General features: G+C 41.6%; 1 protein-coding gene and 2 pseudogenes across 2 annotated transcripts in view; 1 reads left to right on the top strand and 2 right to left on the bottom strand.

Annotated features, from left to right (window-relative positions):
• The first annotated feature begins 2,891 nt into the window (after window positions 1-2,891).
• LOC126946670 (39S ribosomal protein L35, mitochondrial-like) lies at window positions 2,892-3,397 on the top strand (annotated as a pseudogene).
• Window positions 3,398-19,274: 15,877 nt separating this feature from the next.
• LOC126946668 (proteasome subunit alpha type-6-like) lies at window positions 19,275-21,632 on the bottom strand (annotated as a pseudogene).
• Window positions 21,633-21,711: 79 nt separating this feature from the next.
• Window positions 21,712-25,145, bottom strand: part of PRPS2 (phosphoribosyl pyrophosphate synthetase 2) — a 33,983-nt gene continuing 30,549 nt past the window's right edge. For both annotated transcript variants that reach the window (XM_050777279.1, XM_050777280.1), the window contains exon 7: window positions 21,712-23,217. In XM_050777279.1, the coding sequence (XP_050633236.1) occupies window positions 23,125-23,217 (93 nt within the window). In that variant the 3' untranslated portion in view covers window positions 21,712-23,124. The remainder of the gene's footprint in view (window positions 23,218-25,145) is intronic.

Genomic DNA, 25,145 nt, shown 5'->3' with positions numbered 1-25,145 from the left:
TATATTCTTTGTTTCTTTTGCTTTTCTTTTCTTTCCCCTCGAGACATTTTGAATGGGGCTGTTAGTTGGCAAATATAAGACAATAGCTTTTTAACTTTTTCTTCAATTTTGCTGGAAAATATATAGTCATATGGTAAGAACTTCTATGTAGTAAATGGAAAAATAGAGACAGAGAAAACAAGGAGAAAGGGAGAGAGCGAAGGAAAGAAAGAGAAAGAAAGAGAGTTGGGGGGAGGGAGGGAGAGAAGGCAGGCAGGCAGGAAGGAAGAAAAGGAAAGAATGAAGGACAGGAGAAAAGAAAGAAGGAAGGAAAGAAAAGCAGATTGAATGGAGCTTTTGGTTAGGCAAATATTAAACAAAGGCCTTTTTTATTTTTTATTTCATTTTAATACATATTTGTGTGGTACAGAATTCTTATACAGAGATGGAGTGTGTGTGGAAGGGAGGGGGAGAGAGAGAGAGAGAGAGAGAAAGGGACTGTGTAGCGTGTCGGAGGTCCCCAAGACTCTCCCGCCCCGGGCTTGGTGATGCACTAGGAGTCGCAGGACTCAATAGAGTATGGTCACAGCTATGATTTATTGCAGTGAAAAGACACAAACCAAAAGCAGCAAAGGACAATGGTGCATGAGGCGATGCCCAGAAGAAACCAGGCCCAACCTTCCAAGCATCCCCTCCCACTTTAGTCACACGAATGTACTTGATTCCTTCCGCAACAAATTGAGAAAACACATGCCAACTGCTCTCTACCAGGGAGGCTCGTTAGAGATTCAGTGCCCATGGTGTTTACTGGGGGCTGGTCATGTAGGCACACTCTGCCCAGCACGTACCAAAATTCCAGCCTCCCAATAGGAAAGCAGGTGTGCAGCAAAAACCATATTGTTTGTACAAATGGTGTAAGAGCAGTGAGCCACTCTTCTCAGTTCTGGGAATGGTGGGAACCACCCTGAAATTCAAGTTCCCAGACATGAGCCAAGGGCCAACCTTACAAGCAGGGCTTTCTAAGGAGAGCAGTCTCAGGCCTGCCATGTGTGTTGGTTTTTTGTTTTTGAGATCGAGTTTCGTTCTTGTTGCCCAGGCTGGAGTGCAATGGCGCGATCTTGGCTCATTGTAACCTCTGCTTCCGGGGTTCAAGCGATTCTCCTGCCTCAGCCTCCCGAGTAGCTGGGATTACAAGTGTCCACCACCACTCCTGGCTAATTTTTTGTATTTTTAGTAGAGACAGGGTTTCACAATGTTGTCCAGGCTGGTCTCGAACTCCTGACCTCAGGAGATCCACCCGCCTTGGCCTCTCAAAGTGCTGGGATTACAGGCATGAGCCATGGCAGTCGGCCACCATGTTAACTCTTTTCTGTACAGATAAATGTGTCTATACATACATCCATGCATATACATACATACATAAATACATAGATACAGAGTAAAAACTTTTCTGCTCTTCTTATAGACCATCCACCCAATCCCACACTCATCCCCACAAGAAACCATTCTTATTGGTTCCTTGCTTATCTTTCCAGAGTTTCTTTAGGCATACTAGCAAGTAAAAACATATTCTTCTGGCCCTGCCTTTGTCATAATTTGTTAGCATATACTCTCTTCCTCTCTCCTTTTTTTTTTTTTTTTCATTTGCATTTCCTTCTGTACCTTTATCTCAGGGGCATCTGTATTTTTTCTTCTCATAGCTGGAAAACATCCCATTTTCTGGATGTTTCACAATTTACTTAACCATTTCCCTAACGGACATTTGGGTTGTTTCTGATCTTTGGTATGGCAAGCACTAGTGCAATAAATACCCTTGGGCCTCCGAAAGACCTTCTTCTGAAGAGTTAGCTGTGGCTCCAGTGAACTACCCCAGTCTGAGTGATGACGTAGAAGATCCTACCTTATTGATCTAGTCCCCCATCTGTAAGTTAGCTCAAGAGAGATCACTGGATGGAGAGGATACAGTTCTTCTCTTTATCTTGTGAGGATGGCCTCTCACTGGCTGGGGCACCTCATACTTTGTTTTCTAGGTCTCGTTGTATTTCTTCTTTCCTTTTAGGTGGAAATGAGGAGGAGTGGGAACAGCCCTTGGTGGGTAGGTAAGGTTTAGTGTAGGGTTGCCAAATTTAGCAAATCAGGACATGCTTCTACTAAAAAATTATTTTTTATCTGAAATTCAAATTTAATTGGGTGTCCTGTATTTTATCTGGCCACCCAGTTTAGTGCCATATTTTATTCTATTTTATTTATTTATTTTTAGAAACAGGGTCTCACTATGTTTTCCACATTGGCCTTGATCTCCTGGTCTCAAGCAATCCTCCCACTTCAGCCTCCCAATATTTTTAGATTATAGGCATGAGCCACCATACCCAGCAGTACCATATTTTAATCTAGAGATTTAAACATTGAAGGACTCCTGGGGTGAATGCTCTGAAATGAAAAGGAAGATCAGACTTGATCAGCATCCAGAGTGGCGATTAAACAAAGATATGGTCATGGACAGAAGCCCTAGGTTTGAGTCCCAGCTCTGCCAATTGACTCAGGCATAGACATCAAAGTGGTTCAATAGAAACTTGGCATTGGCCAGGCATGGTGGCTCATGCCTGTAATCCCAGCACTTTGGGAGGTCAAGGCGGGTGGATCACCTAAGGTCAGGAGTTTGAGACCATCCTGGCTAACACGGTGAAACCCCATCTCTACTAAAAATACAAAAATTAGCTGGGCATGGTGGCAGGCACCTGTAATCACAGCTACTCGGGAGGCTGAGGCAGGAGAATTACTTGAACAAGGGAGGCGGAGGTTGCAGTGAGCCGAGATTGTGCCATTGCACTCCAGCCTGGGGACAAGAGTGAGACTTCAGCTCAAAGAAAAAAAAAAAAAAAAAAAACTTGGCAACATAGCAGGATGGCAAGATGGCTGCCTCTGCTTTTGCTGCTGCGATGAGAGCAGCTTCAGGAATCTATGGCTCCTGAATATTTTTGCATCTCCAGCCCACCGAAACTGTGCCAGAAATGCCTCTCTTATTTCTGCATTGTCTACTGGACGTTTTAGTCATATTCAGACACCATTCATTTCCTCCACTCCCAGGCTTATCACATCTGTCAGAAACTTGACATGTGGGCATACTTCAGTGATCCCCAACAGAGTGGCCCCCTTGCTTCCAAGTGTCCTGAAGCTGCCGGTCAGAACTGTAATATACATCAGTACACAAAAAGACAAGAGAAAGACTGTGAAAACTGTCATCTATAGGTTTCTTCAACTTCATTCTGGCCTTTGGGTGAGGAGAAAAGCTGGTTATAAGAAAAAATTCTGGAAAAAGATCCCTGCAAGAAAAAAGTGATTGAGGGAATTTGTGTTCTGCAATAAATCCCAGAGTAAACTCTTAGATAAAATGACAACGTCCTTCTGGAAGAGGTGAAACTGGTATGCTGAGGATCCTTATCAGAACTATCATTATGAAACAAACCTGAAAGTATAGATCAGAAGTTTCACTTGTTTCTCAGTTATTGAATATGTATCTTTGTGTACATGACATCTTCGCAAACATAGGTAAATATAAAACTGATGTAAATTGTACCAGTTACTATGTAAACATCCAATGCCAACATGAAACTTATAAAAGTTTTTGAACTTAAAAAAACAAACAAACTTGGCATCATACATCTTCTCCCAAAACTGGAAAAACACCTCTTTACTGATAGGAACTTAAATAAACCCCTTAAACAAGTTGCCCAAGTCTAGTTAATGCTGTGTTGCCAGCATGTGGAAGTACAAAGTCTCAGGTTTCTTTATGCAAGTTGCTTGGTTTGGATGAGCGTGTGAGTGAGAGGTAGGTATGAATCCCACTTCCTTACAGTTCATGCTAGTTTTTTCCACTCTCAGATGTTGTAAGTCAGGGTCTGCTTGATGCAAAGGAGGGAGGACTTTCATGACAAATATCGTGGTATTTGTATAACAAGTCTAAAAGTTTTAACCCCTTCAGTTAGATATAACCATGGACATTTTTCAAGTAATAATATTTTTATTAGAAATTTGCAGATACCTTGAGCCTGTTCTTTTTAATGACATGGAAAAAGAACACAGCCTACATATCCCTTTGTATATAGGATAATTTTAGCATTGTAAAGCCCCGGTGTCATAATTAACCTTGTCTTTTGTTTCTCATTCCCCTTTTAAACTAAAGTATGAAGCACTTCACTGCTTAGTTCTTCTGTAAGTTTCATTTTACTATGAAATGAAAGTGTTCTGAAGATATCCTTGACAGGATATGCAAACGAATGTAACAAAAACCTTCCTTTGTGTTGAAGGCTGGTCCTCAGTACATACTAGATTTTTCCAGATGAGTCCAAAAGGTCAGATGCCTTGAAAAAAGGCCCCCGATGCAAATAATCAAGTAGTTGACCTGGTAAAAAAGAGGAAAGACTATTCCTGCATGCATTGGTCTTTGAGCGGTTCCACCTGCTGTCTTGTAAACTCAGAAGCAGTTTTCCTGAGGTGGGTGTTACTGACAATCTAGTTCACCATCTGAGACCCATAAGTAGATTCATGAGTGGTGAGGTATAGTGAAGACCTTCACTTGTTTGGGATTCAACATACATGGCCAGCCAATGAAAATGTTAACTCACACCTGCATATGCCTTCATCTTGTTATGGAACTCGAGGCGCCATCATTCATAATGCTTGAAAATAAAACACCTGCAAGGCAGCTATTGTTAAAACCTAACTTGCCCACAAGAAAGCTGATGCTCAACGAAGTCAAATCTCTAGTAATAAAACCGGGTTACTATTCATATCTTGACTCTACTGCCCAAGTTCTTTCCGCAAGTCATCTAAACAGCCAGGACCTCAGCAATCTGACTAGATAAAAACAAAAAATTCTTCTTGAGTTTATGATCCTAAGGGTTTCTTTTTCATATTTAAAGCAGGTATTCCTATTAGATGCTGTCACATTTTGCTTATCTCTTGCTGTGTAACAAACCATCCCAAAACGTACCTGCTTAAAACAGCAACCATTTTATTTGTTCATGATTCTGTGGTTGACTGGGGCTCTGCTGGGCTGTTCTTTGGTTGGTTTCAGTTGGGGTCTCCTGTGAGGTTGCAATCAGATGGCTTTGTTCACATGTCTAGTTCCCCAGTGGGGAAGGTTGAGAGGGTGTGGTCTTTTCCTCTTTTCTTCCCCATGTGGCTAGCTTGGGTTTCTTTTCACAGTGGTTTGATCCTGAGAGTAAGCATTTCAAGAGAGATAAGCTCCAATGTGCCAGCACTTATCAAGTGTTTGCTTACATCATTCTTGCTAATGTCCTATTTATTGGCCGAGCCCGAAGTTCATATGGAAGGATACTCCACAGGAGTGTGAATACCGGGAGTTATGGTTCATCGGGAACCACCAAAGTAGCAATCCACCACTTGTAGTATATACAACAGAAATGTTAAAAATTTCATATTCAAGCCAAGATCTGTTGTTTCAGATTTTTTTGAAGAATATTGGATTTAAAATATATTACTTTAGAATACTATGCAGCCTCCAAAAGTCACATATTAGAATATTACATGACATGGAAAAAGGTACTATGCTAAGAGTAAACCAAAAAAAGTTTTAAAACAAGTATTTGTTTGTATGTATACTCCACTTTTAGCCATTGTTATTGCTGATTATTTTCATTACTTGTCTTTGCATTTATCAAAATTTTGTCAGTGCATATATACTATTTTTAATCAGTAATAAAGTATTTTTGCTATTGAAGAAAAAATCTGAAAATAGTATTGCAATAATAGGTGATAGGTTAACGAGGTTTGAGTATGTTTATACAATATTATTTATATCGCTATATTGCTTTATAGATCCTGGAAAGTAAAATATTTGTAGTCAATAAAATAAAGTTCTTACAGAAATGCAAATAAAACAATACCCCAGTACTGTTAAATTATCAGATTGGAAAAAAGGAAAAAGATGATCAATTCACAGTGTTTGCCAGGATTTAGGGACTTTGGGTGAGAGTGCAAATGGACACAACCTTTCTGGCAAGCAATTGAAATAGATCAGGATTTTTAAATGGGCATTACTTTGTAGGAATTCTTACTAAAGAGGAAAACGTTTTAAATTCTCCAAACTGTAGCTACTAACTTGTACTGATTTGTAGAATTAATGGTGGTGCTTTGTTCCTTTATATACTTTCTGCCATTCTTCATACCATCTACACATAGTTGCCCAAAGCTGATACACATAAATGTTGAGAACAGGCGGCAGAACTTGAAAGCTTCATGGTCCATGACCTTACACTGGAGCTTCTCAGTCTCAGCTGCACATTGGAATGGGATCATTACAAAGTTCCTGACTACTGTATTGACACCAAAGGTTCTGATTTAACTACTCTTGGGTGTTGCCTGAGTATTTGGAATTTTCAAGGATGCCCATGTGATTCCAATTGATAACCAACTTTGAGACCAACAGGCGTAGTCCAAACTCTCTTGACTAACTGACCTGAAATTCTGACTGGTTAACCTGCATTCTCCTTACCTTCTGTTGAAAAAAAAAAAGTTGGTCGATTTCTTATTAATGTCTCAAGTTGATAGGCTATCAGTACATATGTCTTATTGCTCTCAACAGTTGAGTTGTTTTCCTAGAGCCGGTTGTGTCTGTTTCTAAACTTTTTATTCTCTATTTGTTTTGTTTGTTTGAGACAAGGTCTCACTCTGTCACCCAGGCTGAAGTGCAGTGGTGTGATCATGGCTCACTGCAGCCTTGATCTTCCAGGCTCAAGCAATCCTCCAATCTCAGCCTCCCGAGGAGCTAAGACCACAGGCATGCACCACCATGCCCAGCTAATTTTTAAATTTTTTGTAGAGACAGGGTCTCGCCACGTTGCCTAGGCAGGTCTTGAACTCTTAGACTCAAGCGATCCTCCTGCCTCTGACTCCCAAAGTGCTGGAATTACAGGTGTGAGTCACTGCACTTGGCCCTAAAACATTACTTTTTAAAGGCAATTCTCATATTACTGAAATCATTGGAAATTGCTTAGATATTGGGTGTTTGTTGAATCCCTTATTACAAATGACTTAAGTACTTTTAATTTCAATGTTTTTTGATAATAACTGCATTTTTGCCAATGGAATATGAATAATATAGGAACATTACCTTATGCTTTGTGCTGCTAGAAGACCAGCATTGTCTTTGTCTTTCCATAAAACCAAAGCGTTAGTAACAACTGAAATATCCCAAGCAACCACAACAGTGCCCGGCAATTATAGTTGTTGGTTAAGTGAGTACAAATATCAGAAACTTTTGTTCTAGGTACATTCAAACCTTGAGGTAAGTCAGAAGCTTGTATTCTCTGCCAATGTCCACCAAGTTGGCATAACTTTTCAGCTGATTTACAAGATTTGCCATGAAATATAATTAAATTCGAGTATAACTTACCAGAACCAGAGCCATTTTTATCAGAGAAGGAAGTGATCTTTCCTTACGCAACAGACAGGGACCATTACATTAGCACCTAGCGTGGACTTACCTATTAGGGTGGTTTTCAATTTTCTCCTAAGGTTTTTGGTGATGCAGATGCTGCTAGTCCAGGGCCTCACTTTGAGAACCACTGCCTTATAGATCACCATTATTTAAAAAATCTCCAGTATACAGTGTTGTTATTTTGGTTCTCATGTTAGCATAATGACCTGAAAAAGGACTAGGCAAATGCAGTGAGTGAAATGAAGACCTTGTTTTTGGAGAAAGGCAAAGGACAACCAAATCAGTGGAAGCAAGTATTCAGGTTCTGATAGAAGTTACCATACCGTATTTTTGGCTTTTCCTCACTACCCTGAGGTTTAATGATAAGCTTCTTCATTGTTATGCACTAGTGATTAGAATCATTGAAGTTGCCTGGGTTAATGCAAACATCTCTGCTTAAATAACAGAAAAGCTCCATTTTCTTTTTGTTGTTGTTGTTGATTTGTTTGTTTGTTTTGAGACAGGGTCTCTCTGTCTCTCACCCAGGCTAGAGTGCAGTGGCTCGATCTCAGCACACTGCAATCTCTACCTCTCCGGTTCAAGTGATTCTCCTTCCTCAGCCTCCCGAGTAGCTGGAATTACAGGTGTTTGCCACTGTGCCCAGCTAATTTTTGTATTTTTAGTAGAGACAGCGTTTTACCATGTTGACCAGGCTGGTCTCGAACTCCTGACCTCAAGTGATCTACCCACCTCAACTTCCCAAAGTGCCGGGATTACAGTCGGGAGCCACCATGCCTGGCTGAAAAGCCCCATTTTCTAACCCCAGCTTTTCCTCTAGGGAACTGTGTAACCTTACTAAGCCGGTTACTTAGTCTCTTTGAGCCTTAGTTTCCTCATCTATAAAATAAGATGGGAATCATTCAGTCATGAATGTTCCATCTAACTCCAAAATCTTATCAATTCCATGACCTTTGACAGATGTAATGGGCTCTGATTTGACCACAGATGACTTTTGCCGTTTTGGCCCATAAGAGTTAAATTACCAGGTGACTGGGAAGATGGCCAAATAGGAACAGCTCTGGTCTGCAGCTCCCAGAAAGATCAACACAGAAGGCGGGGGATTTCTGCATTTCCAACTGAGGTACCCGTCTCATTTCATTGGGACTGGTTAGACAGTAGATGCAGCCCACGGAGGGTGAGCAGAAGCAGGGTGGGGTGTCATCTCACCTGGGAAGTGCAAGGGGTCGGAGAACCCCCTCTCCTAGCCAAGGGAAGCCGTGAGGGACTGTGCCATGAGGAACAGTGCATTCCAGCCCAGGTACTATGCTTTTCCCACAGTCTTCGCAACCCACAGACCAGGAGATTCTCTCGTCGGGTGCCTACATGACCAGGGCCCTGGGTTTCAAGCACAAAACTGGTCGGCCATTTGGGCAGACACCGAGCTAACTGCAGTTTTTTTTTTTTTTCATACCCCAGTGGCACCTGGAACACCAGCGAGATGGAACCATTCACTCCCCTGGAAAGGGGGCTGAAGCCAGGGAGTCAAGTGGTCTAGCTCAGTAGATCCCAACCCCACAGAGCCCAGCAAGCTAAGATCCACTGGCTTGAAATTCTTGCTGCCAGCACAGCAGTCTGAAGTCAACCTGGGATGCTCAGGCTTGGTAGGGGGAGAGGTGTCTGTCATTACTGAGGCTCGAGTAGGTGGTTTTCCCCTCACAGTGTAAACAAACCTGCCGGGAGGTTTGAACTGGGCAGAGCCCACTGCAGCTTGGCAAAGCCACTGTAGCCAGAATGCCTCTCCAGATTCCTCCTCTGTGGGAAGGGCACATCTAAAAGAAAAGCAGCAGCCCCAGTCAGGAGCTTACTGATCAAACTTCCATCTCCCTGGGATAGAGCACCTGGGGGAAGCGGTGGCTGTGGGCACAGCTTCAGCAGACTTTAATGTTCCTGCCTGCCAACTCTGAAGAGAGCAGTGTATCTCCCAGCACAGTGCTTGAGCTTTGCTAAGGGACAGACTGCCAACTCAACTGGGTCCCTGACCCTCGTGCCTCCTGACTAGGAGACACCTCCCAGCAGGGGTCAACAGACACCTCATACAGGAGAGCTCCAACTGGCATCTAGTGGGTGCCCCTCTGGGATGAAGCTTCCAGAGGAAGGAAAAGGCAGTAATCTTTGCTATTCTGCAGCCTTCGCTGGTAATACCCAGGCAAACAGAGTCTAGAGTCACCTCCAGCAAACTCCAGCAACCTGCTCCTCAATGACTAGTGGATAAATAACAAAATTAAGGCAGAAATAAATAAGTTATTTGAAACCAATGAGAACAAAGACAGCATACCAGAATCTCTGGGATACAGCTAAACTAGTGTTTAGAGGGAAAGTTATAGCACTAAATGTCTTTGTTCTCAAAAGAAAGCAGGGAAATACCTGAAATCGACACCCTAACATCACAATTAAAAGAACTAGAGAAGCAAGAGCAAACAAATTCAAAAGCTAGCAGAAGACAAGAAATAACTAAAAACAGAGCCGAACTAAAGAAGATAGAGGCACAAAAAACCCTTCAAAAAATCGGTGAATCCAGGAGGTGGTTTTTTGAAAAGATTACAAAATAGATAGACCACTAGCCAGACTAACAAAGAAGAAAAGAGAGAAGAATCAAATAGACACAATACAAAATGATAAAGGGGATATTACCACTGATCCCACAGAAATACAAAGTACTATCAGAGAATACTAAAAACAGCTCTGCGCAAATAAACTAGAAAATCTACAAGAAATGGATAAATTCCTGGACACATACACCCTCCCAAGACTAAACCAGGAAAAAGTCAAATCCTTGAGTAGATCAATAACAAGTTCTGAAATTGAGGCAGTAATTAATAGCCTACCAACCAAAAAAAGCACAGGACCAGACGTATTCACAGCTGAATTCTACCAGAGGTACAAAGAGGAGCTGGTACCATTCCTTCTGAAAGTATTACAAACAATAAAAAAAGAGGAACTTCTTCCTAACTCATTTTATGAGACCAGCATCGTCCTGATACCAAAACCTGGCAAAAACACAACAAAGAAAGAAAATTTGGGGCCAATATCCCTGATGAACATCAATGAGAAAATCCTTAATAAAATATTGGCAAACCAAATCCAGCAGCACATCAAAAAGCTTATCCACCACAATCAAGTCAGCTTCATCTCTGGGCTGCAAGGCTGGCTCAACAAATGCAAATCAATAAACGTAATCCATCACATAAACAGAACCAATGACAAATACCACATGATTATCTAAAAACTCTCAATAAACTAGGTACTGATGGAACGTATCTCAAAATAATAAGAGCTATTTATGACAAACCCATAGCCAATATCATACTGAATGGGCAAAAGCTGGAAGCACTCCCTTTGAAAACCGGCATAAGACAAGGATGCCCTCTCTCACCACTCCTGTTCAACATAGTATTGGAAGTTCTGGCCAGGGCAATCAGGCAAGAGAAAGAAATACAGGGTATTCAAATAGGAAGAGAGGAAGTCAAATTGTCTGTTTGCAGATGACGTGATTGTATATTTAGAAAACCCCATTGTCTCAGTCCACAATTTCCTTAAGCTGATAAGCAACTTCAGCAAAATCTCAGGATACAAAATCAATGTGCAAAAATCACAAGCATTCCTATACACCAATAATAGACAAACAGAGAGCCAAATCATGAGTGAACTCCCATTCACAATTGCTACAAAGAGAATAAAATACCTAGGAATCCAACTTACAAGGGATGTGAAGGACCTCTTCAAGGAGAACTATGAACCACTGCTCAAGGAAATAGGACACAAACAAATGGAAAAAGATTCCATGCTCATGGATGGGAAAAAATGATATCCTGAAAATTGTCATATTTCCCAAAGTAATTTATAGATTCAATACATCCCCATCAAGCTACCATTTACTTTCTTCTCAGAATTAGAAAAAAACTACTTAAATTTCATATGGAACCAAAAAATATACCATATAGCCAAATAAATCCTAAGCAAAAAGAACAAAGCTGGAGGCATCACGCTACCTGACTTCAAACTATATTACAAGGCTACAGTAACCAAAACAGCATGGTACTGGTACCAAAACAGATATATAGACCAATGGAACAGAACAGAGGTCTCAGAAATAATGCCACACATCTACAACAATCCGATCTTTGACGAACCTGACAAAAACAAGCAATGCAGAAAGGATTCTCTATGTAATAAATGGTGTTGGGAAAACTGGCTAGCTGCATGCAGAAAACTGAAACTGGAACCCTTCCTTACAACTTACACAAAAATGAACTCGAGATGGATTAAAGACTTAACTGTAAGACCTAAAACCACAAAAATCTTAGAAGAAAACCTAGGCAATACCATTCAGTGCCAAGACCAGCTTGGTTGGGGAGACCCTAACCCAGCGGCGCTAGAGGAATTAAAGACACACACACAGAAATACAGAGGTGTGAAGTGGGGAATCAGGGGTCTCACAGCCTTCAGAGCTTAGAGCCCCAAACAGAGATTTACCCACATATTTACTAATAGCAAACCAGTCATTAGCATTGTTTCTATAGATATTAAATTAACTAAAAGTATCCCTTATGGGAAACGAAGAGATGGGCCAAATTAATTGCAGCAAGAACACACCCTTAAGACACAGATCGCTCATGCTTTTGTTTGTGGCTTAAAAATGCCTTTAAGCGGTTTTCTGCCCTGAGCAGGCCAGATGTTCCTTGCCCTCATTCCCATAAACCCACAACCTTCCAGCTTGGGCATTAGGGCCATTATGGACATGTTACAGTGCTGCAGAGATTTTATTTATGGCAAGTTTGGGGGCCAGTATATGGCCAGATTTTGGGGGGCTTGCTCCCAACAATTCAGGACACAGGCATGGGCAAAGACTTCATGACCACATCACCAAAAGCAATGGCAACAAAAGCCAAAATTGACAAATACCATTCGGGACATAGGCATGGGCAAAGACTTCATGACTAAAACACCAAAAGCAATGGCAACAAAAGCCAAAATTGACAAATGATCTAATTAAACTAAAGAGATTCTGCACAACAAAAGAAACTATCATCAGAGTGAAAAGGCAACCTACAGAATGGGAGAAAATTTTTGCAATCTATCCGTCTGACAAAGGGCTATTATCCAGAATCTACAACAAACTTAAACAAATTTACAAGAAAAAAAAAAAACCCATCAAAAAGTGGGCGAAGTATATGAACAGAGACTTCTCAAAAGAAGATATTTATGCGGCCAACAAACATGTGAAAAAAAGCCTATCATCACTGGACATTAGAGAAATGCAAATCAAAACCACAATGAGATACCATTTCACACCAGTTAGAATGGCAATCATTAAAAAATCAGGAAACAACCGATGCTGGAGAGGATGTGGAGAAATAGGAACGCTTTTACACTGTTGGTGGGAGTGTAAATTAGTTCAACCATTGAGGAAGACAGCGTGGCAATTCCTCAAGGATCTAGAACCAGAAATACCATTTGATCCAGCAATCCCATTACTGGGTTTATACCCAAAGGATTATAAATCAGTCTACTATACATACACATGCACACATATGTTTATTGCAGCACTATTCACAATAGCAAAGACTTGGAACCAACCCAAATGACCATCAATGATAGACTGGATAAAGAAAATGTGGCATATATATACCATAGAATACTATGCAGCCATAAAAAAGGATGAGTTCATGTCCTTTGCAGGGACATGGATGAAGCTGGAAACCATCATTCTCAGCAAACTAACACAGGAACAGAAAGCCGAACACCACATGTTCTCACTCATAAGTGGGAGCTGAACAATGAGAACACATGGACACAGGGAGAGGAACATCACACACTGGGGCCTGTCGGGGTGTGAGGGGCTAGGGGAGGGATAGCATTAGGAGAAATACCTAATGTAGGTGACAGGGTGATGGGTGCAGCAAACCACCATGGCAGGTGTATACCTATGTAACAAACTTGCATATTCTGCACATGTGTCCCAGAACTTAAAGTATATATATATATATGAGTTAAATGTTAAATTACCTTGGATATATTGATTCCTCTTCATTCTGGCTTCTCACAGCAGGATGAAAAATAACTGAAGGGCCAGGTAACCCAAAAACCTGAATGGCTCATCAAAAGATCTGCTCTCTTGACTGGGCGAGGTGGCTCACATCCGTAATCCCAGCACTTTGGGAGGCCAAGACAGCAGATTATCTGTGGTCAGGAGTTCGACACCAACCTGGACAATATGGTGAAACCCCATCTCTACAAAAGTACAAAAAAAAAATTAGCTGGGCATGGTGGTGGGCACCTGTAATCCCAGCTACTCTGGAGGCTGAGACAGGAGAATCACTTGAACCCGGGAAACAGAGGTTGCAGTGAGCCAGATTGTGCTACTGCACTCCTGCCTGGGTGACAAGAGTGAGACTGCATCTCAAAAAAAAAAAAAAAAAAAAAAAAAAAAAAAGGTGCTCTCTTGAGGTCACTGTTAAAATTAGGCTAAACTTCAATCATCTCCTTCAAGGTTACTGTTAGTATATTAATTTCTTCCTTTTTTTTTTTGTAATTGGAGACAGGGTCTTACTCTGTCATCCAGGCTGGAGCACGGTGGCGCGATCTTGGCTCACTGCAACATCCACCTCCTGGGCTCAAGCGATGCTACCCCCAAACCCCCCAAGTAGCTGGGACCAGAGGCCTGCGCCACCATGCCTGGCTAATTTTTGTATTTTTTGTAGAGACAGGGTTTCACCATGTTAGTCAGGCTGGTCTCAAACTCCCGAGTTCAAGCAATCCTCCTGCCTCGGCCTCCCAAAGTGCTGGGATTACAGGTATGAGCCTTCATACCAGGCCTAGTATATTAATCTCTTGATTTAAAAAAACCAAAATCCTTGTGACTTATTCTAAGGCTGAATTGTTCTTAGAGGAACTTGAGGGAATAATTTAGTGACGGATTCAAAATCTTGTGCCCAGGTCATGGCAGATGTAGAAATCAGTGCTTGTAGCCCTGCATCAAAAGGATAATGTGGCTGGGTGCCATGCCTCACACTTGTAATCCCAAGTGCTTTGGGAGACTAAGGCAGGAGGATCACTTGAGGCCAGGAGTTCAAGACCAACCTAGTCAACATAGCGAGACTCTGTCTTTACAAAAATATTTAAAAATTAGCCAAGCATGGTGCCGCACACACCACTGCACTCAAGCCTGGGCAACAGAGCGAGACCTTGTCTCTGGAAAAAAAAAAAAGAAATGAAACAAAACAAACGACAACAAAAAAACCAAAAAACAAAAAAGCAAGGATAATGGGATTATTTTGGTGTAAACCTCATTTTGTACCAAAACGCTAGCATTGAATTTTTAAAAGTGAGGTATGATTGCCGTTGTCTTATCCACTTTGTGCTAAAATGCTTTTTTAGTTGTGATTGGGCCAGGGGCCAGGATGAATCTCCTCTGTAACTCTGACCTGAGTCTTCAGGAAAGAAGATAGAGGAAGAAAGTCTTGGTTAAAATAAATCAGGTTGTCAAGCAGGGGTGATTCTGCCCCCAAGGAACATTGGCAAGGTCTGGACACATCTTTTGGTTGTCACAAATGTGGGATGGGGGCTGCTATTGGCATTTAGTGGGTGGAGGTCAGAGATGTTGCTCACCATCCTACGATGCACAGGACAGCTCCCCAGGAAAGAATGAGCCAGCCCCAAATGGCAAGAGGGCTGAGGCTGAACAACCTTGAAACATGCTGGGAGGTGAAAGCAGGGAATCTCTCCCTGGGGAGTGTCTGGCCCCTGGGAAAGGCTGGTGCTTGGGCTAGTTTGTCCAACCTCCCTCCCATCTCTCCACCCCCAACACCCTCCTCCAGTTCTTCACATCTCTCTTACCTTCCCCCTCCCCTGTCCCCATTCTGAAATGCCTCCATCAAGGACTTCGGGAAGTTTATTGTGGATAAAATTGGCTCTCGGGAAAATACAAGAGAAACATGAGAAACTAATAAATGTAGGAAAAAATCCTCAACAGTAGAAGTATACCAGAATTGGCTTTGCAGACAATGGAGTATCTAGCAGGAAGTTTTTAATCTGGAAGAGATGGGGTCACATACTTTTTAAACAAGTGCACCTTTGTTCTTTTTGCATTTTAATGCTGAATATAGCTGTCTTTGTAGGCTTAAAATAGAAATGATTCCGATTTCCAATTTTTTTAAATACCAAAAGAGTAGGAACACACCAACACAAATACTAAAAGAACAAAGCCTGATATACCAGAAAATCTGGGGAGGGGGAAAAAGTGTTGGAATCACTGCTGAGAACTGAACCCAGCAGGCCACATTCCTAGCCTTTTCCTGGTCACCCCACTGTTTCACACACTCCAAATAAATTATCCTGCCTACAGCATGGTGCCATCATACTTCTGTGTTGTTGACATCAAATGATTGTGCATAAAGCTACCTGTGTCACCTGGCGTGGTGGCTCATGCCTGTAATCCCAGCACTTTGGGAGGCTGAGGCATGTGGATCACCTGAGGTTGGGAGTTCCAGACCAGCCTGACCAACATGGAGAAACCCCATCTCTACTAAAAATACAAAATTAGCCTGGCGTGGTGGCACATGCCTGTAATCCCAGCTACTCGGGAGGCTGAGGCAGGAGACTTGCTTGAACCCGGGAGGCAGAGGTTGCCGTGAGCCAAGATTGTGCCGTTGCACTCCAGCCTGGGCAACAAGAGCAAAACTCCGTCTCAAAAAAAAAAAACAAAAAAAAAACAAACAAAAAAACGACCTGTGTCAACTCTGAAGGCTAGATTCACGTAAGCCTTATTCATGTCTTTTATTTATCCAGTACTTATATGACAGCCACATCCTAACACTATGGTATACTAATAGAGGCTTCATAAGGAACTGTTGAGTGAATGAATGAATGAATGAAAGAAACAAGATCAACTCCTTCATTTTGTCTGTGGAAGGACTAAAAATATGAATTTTCCGTTTGACATATGTCTAAGCCAAGATGTTCACATGAGTCAAAATACAGAGAAGCAAGTGGTATTTCTCCAATGTATTAAAATTCCTAATTTATGTACATGTAATGAAACTTCTCCAAAATGCAAGGGTTGAAAGTGTGTTTATGGCTGCACCAGTGCACATCAGTGGAGGATTATTGACTGTTCCAAAATCACTCTTGTGCCAACTGGTTTTCCCCAGAGTGCTTTTTAATTCAAGGACTTTTTCTATGAATTTTGTATTGTTAAAAAAAAAAGTTATTCATCACATTCATTGAAGACACTAAGGAAGACTTCATTCAAGGGGGTCTTTGTGATAGGTTTAGGGACCACGGACTGCAATGGGGTCTTACAGTGGGGGAGAGAGATTAATCTCAGCTCTGACTCCTACAAGGACAAGTGGAGATTTGTAAGCAACGAACAGGGTTGGGGGCAGTGGATGGAAAATCACTAAGGAAACATCAGGGGTAGGAGGGATTCTTGCTAGATCAACTCAAACAGAATTCTTGCTAAAGGCAAGCCTGGGTGATAAGATATTGACGGTGGTCAGATACAAAGGGCAGGAGTTTGTTCGATAAACTGACTTCACAGGATTCTTGCTCAAACTAAATTCCACAATGACAGAGAGGGAAGCCCAAGATAGGCCTGGTCAAGGAGAGGATTCAGAGGAGCCTGACTATTGTAGGACAAAGAATGAGCCTTGGTCAGTGTTCAAGAAAGAATTGCCCTTTGAATGCTATGAATGCATTCAGGTGCAGAAATTAATGCAAGGTCAGACCACCATTGCTGTGGAGAGGGATCTCTGCCTATCTTTCTTTTGATTCTTGAGAAGATTGTTCCATAGCCTTGGTCCTAAATACAGAGTTTTCTGAGGCTTAAAGGAATTTAGGGTTGCACCAGACATGGTGGTGCACACCTGTAGTTCCAGCTATTTGGAGGCTGAGGCAGGAGGATTGCTTGATGCTATGAGTTCAAAACCAGCCTGAGCAATATAGTGAGACCCTCTGTCTCAAAAAAAAAAAAAAGGAAAGAGAGAGAAAGAGAGAGAGAGAGAGGAAGGAAGGAAGGAAAGAAAAGAAGGGAAGAAAGGAAGAAAAAGAAAAGAAATTTAGGGTCGCTCCTTGGTTCCTTTGGTGAGTAAAGGTCAATGGCACATACTGAGCTCATCCTATGGTAAATGTACATTAAAATATGCCCAGAAATAATCATTAGGATGACTTTAAAGAGTGACGTGTTCAGTTTTAGTTCTTAAAATGTGTCCATAATTCATGGTCAGTCTTAGTTTCCATGCAAGAAAATACTAGATTTAGCACTCCTTACATAGGGAAAATCAGAGAATCACAGGTCCTCAGACACAGATGGCCATGCCCTCACAAATGTTAAGAATCTCTTAATGTGCGGAAGGACAACGTACATCAGGTACCCTTCAGAGCACTCTGCCTTCTGTCTGGACTGTTCCCTGGGGTCTCTGAAGACCACTTAAGGTGTTAAAGGTAGCTGTGCCAAAGGACTGGTAATCAAGCCAGACTTGAAGGTATTTTCTAAAGGTGCCCCTGCTTTTTCTCTCTGATTTTGTGACTACAGCTCTTGAGCTTCTATGGTTAATTGAACAGATTTTAAAAGACCTGTAATGCCACAGGTCCCCTGTACATTGTTGGGCTCATCATATAGCCTGCTTTTTTGTTTTTGCAACCAGCACAAGATCAAAGCCATGCTCGTGGGATTCCTTACCACGGTGGTGCTGGGGATGCAGAACTATCCACCTTAGAAGAGGGAACAGGAGACCAAATGTCCTGGTTTGCCCAGGACTGAGGGGTTTCCTAAGATATAGGTCTTTCAGGGCTAAATTGAGAAAAGTCCCAGGCAAACCAAAACAAGTTGGTTACCCGATGGAGAGCAACCATCTGTGCCTTCAGTTAGCACTATTCCAACCACATCTAGAATAAATGGCATCGCCTATTAAAACTGCTGGGGACTTCTGCAACCATCTTTCCTCTAATTTTTGCAGAAAGATACTCATACTCAGAGTGGCGTACACATTTTTCCCAAGGTCACCCAGCTTGCTAGCAGCATATCAGGAACCAGAATCTAGATCGCCACACTCCCAATTTAGGGCATTTTCTACTGCATTATGTTTTTCACTTTCTTATTCTCTTTTTTTTATCACTCTCTTAAAATGTAAAATTCATTTAGCCGGCTTTTCTTTTGGCCACAGAACTCATCTGTTAGGATACTGAAGACTGTTCTTCCCATTTATATTGGGCACCACTTTTGGTTGTATTTATGATGGGATGGATGGTGAATGAGGGCTACAACGAAATCAGGTTGTTGTAAATGACCTCAATTGATTACTATCTCTATAATCACATGGCATTCATTCCTATCTATTGTTGCTACTGCCCACTGGAAGTATTGCTGTTGTTTTTAAGAGATGGGGTTTCTCTATGTTGCCCAGGCCAGTCTCAAATTCCTGGGCTCAAGCAATTCTACTGCCTCAGCCTTCTGTGTAGCTGGGATTACAAGAATGCGCCACAGCATCCAGCTGAAAGTTGTTGTTGTTGTTGTTTGAGACAGTCTCGCTCTGTTGCCCAGACTGGAGTGCAGTGGCACAATCATGGCTCACCGCAACCTCTGCCTCCCGAGTTGAAGTGATTCTCGTGCCTTAGCCTCCCAAGTGGCTGGGATTACAGGCATGCGCCATTATGCCTGGCTAATTTTTGGATTTTTAGTAGACTGGGGTTTCACTATGTTGGCCAGGCTGGTCTCAAACTCCTGACCTCAGGTGATGCACCTGCCTTGGCCTCCCAAAATGCTGAGATTCCAAAAGCATTGTTTTTATTTATAGAGTCCTAACCACTTCAGTAGTAGGAGGAGTGGGAGAGGTTCCTTTTTCAGTCCAGGGACGTCCATAATGGTTTGATGTTACCAAACACACAGGTAAGTGGCATCATGGATTTGGTAAACTAACAACAATGTGAGCGCATCAATCTCTGCTTCTGTATGAATCCCGAATTTAGGATTTTCAACCGTCACTACTCCAACTTCTATTTCTGAAGGTTTGAAATCAATTGATAAAACAGTAGACAGGCATGTAATTGCAGTTTCCACTGTCTGTTCAAATGTCCAATCAAATTTCTTTTTCACTTTTTTTTTTCAAGGAAGCTGGTTAACTCAGTTTGTTTAACTCCTGCTGCAGTGGCTTTAAATCACAGCCGTAACCTGGAGGATCACACTTTCACACCTGAGGGCCTTGTTCTTCATCTATACCAGTGAAAATCATACAACAACCAGGAGACCTCACTGTAGCATTCTGAGTAGTATCAGCAATTCTTCTACACAGAATGTCCACAGGAATCTCAGCCATACTTGTATTTCCAGTTAGCTGCCCCATAGCGTGCCCTCTGTACCTGGGATCTGCTGTTAGCTGTCATTCCGGTCATCACAGTGACAGCCAGTGTTTTCAGTTAGAGTAAGTGAGTCACTGTGCTGGAATCCGATAATTTGTCAGGTATTTCTTCTGTATGATAATTACAGCAGTCTTTTCCTCTGGCAGTTACTGATATAAGGCCACCCTGGTTAACAGCTTTAAAAGCATATGCATATTCTACTTGGTAGTGCTGGCCCTGGGGCAAAAAAAATTTTAATGTGGTGGGCAAAACCAGCGCTGCCACGGGACATGCTGGTAGAACCACTACTTTAAGCATAATCAAGTTTTTTTGTTTTTAACATGCAACTATTTGTCACCTAAATGCTACCCTTCACTGAGGCAGTCACATGCCAAGACAATGTAGCCCTTCTAAAATGGCAGGAGGGCATTCTGTTCCCTTCTAGGCTTAACACCTAGAAAACGCATGAAAATCTTGCCTCTTCATACCTTACATTCTTTCTAGGGGTAGTTCAGGAGACGCTCTCTAAAAACTGAAGTTAATGTACAAACCGAGCAATTCTAAACACTTCACACTCATTTATTATCCCCATCTCACATGTAAGGACGCTGAGGCATAGGGGTTAAGTAACCAACCCAAGGTCCTTGTTGCTGTTGGTTTTAAAACTCTGGTAAGTGGTGAAGTCTGTGTTCCTGGGCATTATGCTTTCAGAATAGGAAATAGAGCTCAAAGACTGCAATAAAGGAAACCACCCAGGATGTGATCTTGGAAAGCAGGGTCAGAAAAAAGGTGGAGGGATGTGTTCCTGGGGCACAGGGAGATAAATCAGGAAGATAAATATTGGTAGTGAGAAGGAGGAACCTTGTTGATTTCACACAATTTAGATACAGGATAGCTGAGTATGTTTCAGCCTCTAACTCCCTTCTTCCCTGGGACATCCTTGCTGAAACACATCATGTACCAAACACCCTCTGCTGTCCTGCGTCAGTCCACATTGGAACACACCATAGGGCTCTGGAAAATTCTGACATGAACCATCTAATGGTGATCACTGAGCCCTCCCTGGTCTCCCCAGCGTGATTCCAACCTCTGCATGCCTTAGTACTCCATCTTTCCCTTTACCACTTCCCTGTCCCCTGTAGTTCAGCCAGCGGATTAGACAGGACTTGCCATAGGAAATGAAACATCTCTGAAGAGGTGTGACATCATTATTAAGTGCAATTGTAAAGCTGATGAAGTGTCTTTGGCTTTCACTTCTCCTTCACTTCCTTCCTCCTTTCTAATACATTCTATCTTGTTCTCTCATACACACTGTGATCACCCTTTTTCTCAGATGGACCTAGCTGTAATTCTTCATATTTCACTGTGACTTTAAGACAACATGTTGCCATTCTTAGTGTTACACATACTTTACAGCTGAGCCTCACCAGGAGCACGTAATTATGACTTTACTTTGCACTCACGAGAGTAGTTTGAAGTACCACTGAACAGGCTGTTCTATGGAGACAGGAATCCTTCTCGGTGCTTCTGAAATCAATGAATAAGAACAAGTTTTATGCAGCCTACATTTAAGCTTGGTTTGCTCCAATAGATGGATATTGAACATCACTACTCTGATGTGTGAACACACTGTACCATCTTTAATTTTATAGGAAACATGTGGAATTAACAACTTGGACACCTTATGTGGCACAGCTGTTATGCTTTGGGGGAAAGGAGATTGCTAGTAAGTTCTTCAGGAAGAAACACCTTCAAAATGGAAAACAGCTGACATCAATTAACTTCTGGCTCTTCTGTAATTTTGTATGCTGGACTATAATCGTAAAGTAGCAAACATTTTCAGGTACTGCAACACATCACTCCATCAAAAAATATTACTCCACAATGATAATACAAACTATGAAAGCAGTCAGAATGATTTTATTGAAGTTTTTTAGTACAATGTTAGAGGATCTTAAAATCTTATATTTTAAACCAATACAAGCACTGCAAATGATATATTCCTGAATCTAGTTGATGTAGTATCTAAAAAGAAAAGTGATCATATGAATATCTATAAGTTGACTAACGTAATTTAAGATGGAGGCTAAACAACTTTGGTATATTCATATTTCTCTGGCTCCTGTTTTTGGCCAGGTAAGTGCCAAGTCCACCCCCATTCAGTAGAATTGGACAGGACCAATGTATTTGGTGGTCTCACTTAAGTTTCCACGCCAGGGGCTGCAAGAAATGTACAACTTCTGGGATTAAGTTGCTCCCAAGACAGTCTTCATCACCTTTGTGAACTGGAAAAACCAAATAGTCAAGGTCTGAATTTCCATTGTGTGTGGCTAAGTCCAGTCTCATTGGTTCATAAAAGTATTCTGAAGGACATTAAAATACAAAGGTGGGGCTAAATAATGATAGAAACCATCAGTTCTGAATTCAGAGAATGACAATGCAGGTTCCTATATCCTTTTTAAAAATCTGAGATCATTATTTTAAAACTAGCTCTATACATTCTTAGGCTTTAAATTTAATGTTAGCTGAAATGATTACCTTTAAAGGTCAATTGGCTTTAGGCCTTGGCGATTGCTCAATATAATTTTGGGATTTTAGGATGCAGCATTTCAGGTAAGTGACAGTTATGTTTTAGAAGAGGTAATTTAAAAAATGATCCAGAACTACACTGTTCTGATATGTCTGATGTATACCCCCCAAAATGTGTCAGTGTCCATATTAAGCTAAATAAAATTTGGTCCAAATTAAGCACAATAACCAAGATGGTTTATATGAAACTGAGTTATCAAAAAAAAAAATTCAAAATCCATGGTATGATAATTATAAATTTTCCAAGGTTCACTCCAAAGTAAAAGGCTAATTAATTCTATACAGGGTTTTACCCAAATGTCCATAGGCATTATCATATATATTTACACAGAAGGTTTTAATCTGAAGTCACCTTTGGCAACCTCGAAATATATAAACTATGACTTCCACAATGAAATTATATACTTGAAAGTTGTCGCCTCAAAGTATTGAAAGAACAAAGGAAGAGATCACCTGTACCCGTTAAAAGTCAAAATGACAAAAACGTTTCTCATTTAAGACAGTTCACTTAAAGACCAAATAACCACCACCATTTCCCCAAAAACTGGAAAGAAATGATCTTGCGCTTTAGAAGGGGAAACAATAAATCTTAGCATATACAAAGATCGGATGCTTTTGCCAGTGATTAACCTATCATTGCTGAGTACCTACAGCTAAACATCCAGAAAACAAAAACAAGTCAGAAGTCAGAGTAGGCTTGCTGGGCACTTCCCATTCTGGATTTATAGCGGGACATGGCTGAACAGGTAGGACACGGATTCCCCATTGTGTGTCCTTCGGATTGCTTCGGCCAAGATCATGGAAATGTCAATGACCTAAATGCCAACGAGAAAAACAAAGGGAGAAGGGAAGCAGGACATCTTAGTTAGAGTTCTTTAAAAACTGAACAGCTGGAAAGCTGAGAAACAATTTCTGTAGCATACGTGATGTGTTGCTATCAAAACCTCCCACACTTTTGAGAGGACAGACAGCTTTGGGGTATGTCTTCAAATTACAACCCATTGAACCAGACCCGTATGGGATCCTGGAAGGGAGATTTTCAGTGCAGAGACAGAAGGCTTTTCAGGGATACTGTTAACCAGAGACACCCTTTTCCAGGGGCATTTGTTATTTTAAATTAACTTAAATCGTCATCTGGAAGGTTTTTCTTTCTGTTTCTGAAAAGGCGCTGACTGCGTCATTTAAAAGCACAACTGTGATCTTCTAACTCAGGGATTAGCAAACTATAGAGGACCAAATAGTTAACATTTTTGGCTTTGGAAGCCAGAGGGTCTCTGTCACAAATATTCAACTTCCCCATTGTAGCGTGAAAGCAGCCACGGGCAATACATATATGAATGGGCATGGTTGTGCTCTGATAAAAATTTGCAGAAACAGATGACAGGCTGGATTTCACTTGTGAGCCATAGTGTGCCAACTCCCATCCTAAACTACTACTAATCAGGCATGAAAATATATGACATCGCTATTCTGACCATTTTCAGACTTACTGCTTTGTGTCAAGCAAACTGCTTTTCTCTCTGAGGAATCAGAAATCATGAAGCAGATCACTGTGATGCACTTTCACGCTCTGCTGATGGGAGATGAGGCTTTGGAGCAATGAAATGACTTGCCATGGCCGGGCTCGGTGGCTCAAGCCTGTAATCCCAGCACTTTGGGAGGCCGAGATGGGCGGATCACGAGGTCAGGAGATCGAGACCATCCTGGCTAACACGGTGAAACCCCATCTCTACTAAAAAATACAAAAAACTAGCCGGGCGAGGTGGTGGGAGCCTGTAGTCCCAGCTACTCGGGAGGCTGAGGCAGGAGAATGGCGTAAACCCTGGAGGCGGAGCTTGCAGTGAGCTGAGATTCAGCCACTGCACTCCAGCCTGGGCGACAGAGTGAGACTCCGTCTCAAAAAAAAAAAAAAAAAATGACTTGCCAAGGTTCACAGAGACATAGAGGCAAAATGGAGCTCAAACCCTTTGACTTATTTCAGGCCAATTGCTATCTATATGATTATCAGCTCTCTGTTGGCCCATGGGCATCCAATCAGCAGGGAAAGGAAGGAGCAAAGCTCTGAAGATCCTCCGCTCAGCCTGCTGCTCCCACCCCCATTTTTTTTATTGTGTGAATGTCTATCTATCTATCTATCTATCTATCTATCTATCTATCTATCTATCTCACTAAGATCAAGTATAGTGTCTGTTCTTATCAGTTTAAAATTTACATATATAACGTCAAATTTGCCATTTAAGTATATAATTTATTGGCATTAATTACATTCCTAATGTGTGTAACTATCACCATTATTTATTTCCAAACTGTTTTTATCGTCCCAAACAAAAACTATATAGTCATTAAACAATAGATAACTCCCCACCGCCCCCCTTATCCCCAGACCCTGGTAGCCACCATTCTACTTTGTCTCTATGTATTTTCCAATCTCAGGTACCTCCTAGAAGCAGAAACACAATATTCCTCCTTTTGCATCCGGCTTTTTTCACTTAGCATGATGTTTTCAAGGTTCATCCATGCTGTAGCATGCGTCAGGATTTCTTTCCCTTTAAAGGCTGAATAATATTCCATCGTAGCGATAGACCACACTTTGGCCGTCTGTTTGTCTGTTGATGGCCATTGGGTGGTTCTACCTTTTGGTTATTGTGAATAGTGCTGCTATGAACATGTCTGTACAAGTTTCTGTTTGAATATGTTTCCAAATTTGGGGGGCATATATCTAGGGGTGGAATTATTGGGTCAT

Source organism: Macaca thibetana, chromosome X (genome assembly GCF_024542745.1).
Source record: "Macaca thibetana thibetana isolate TM-01 chromosome X, ASM2454274v1, whole genome shotgun sequence".
Taxonomy (NCBI): Eukaryota; Metazoa; Chordata; class Mammalia; order Primates; family Cercopithecidae; genus Macaca; species Macaca thibetana.
Note: the sequence above shows the minus strand (reverse complement) of the source record. Positions and strands in the feature narration are given on the sequence as shown.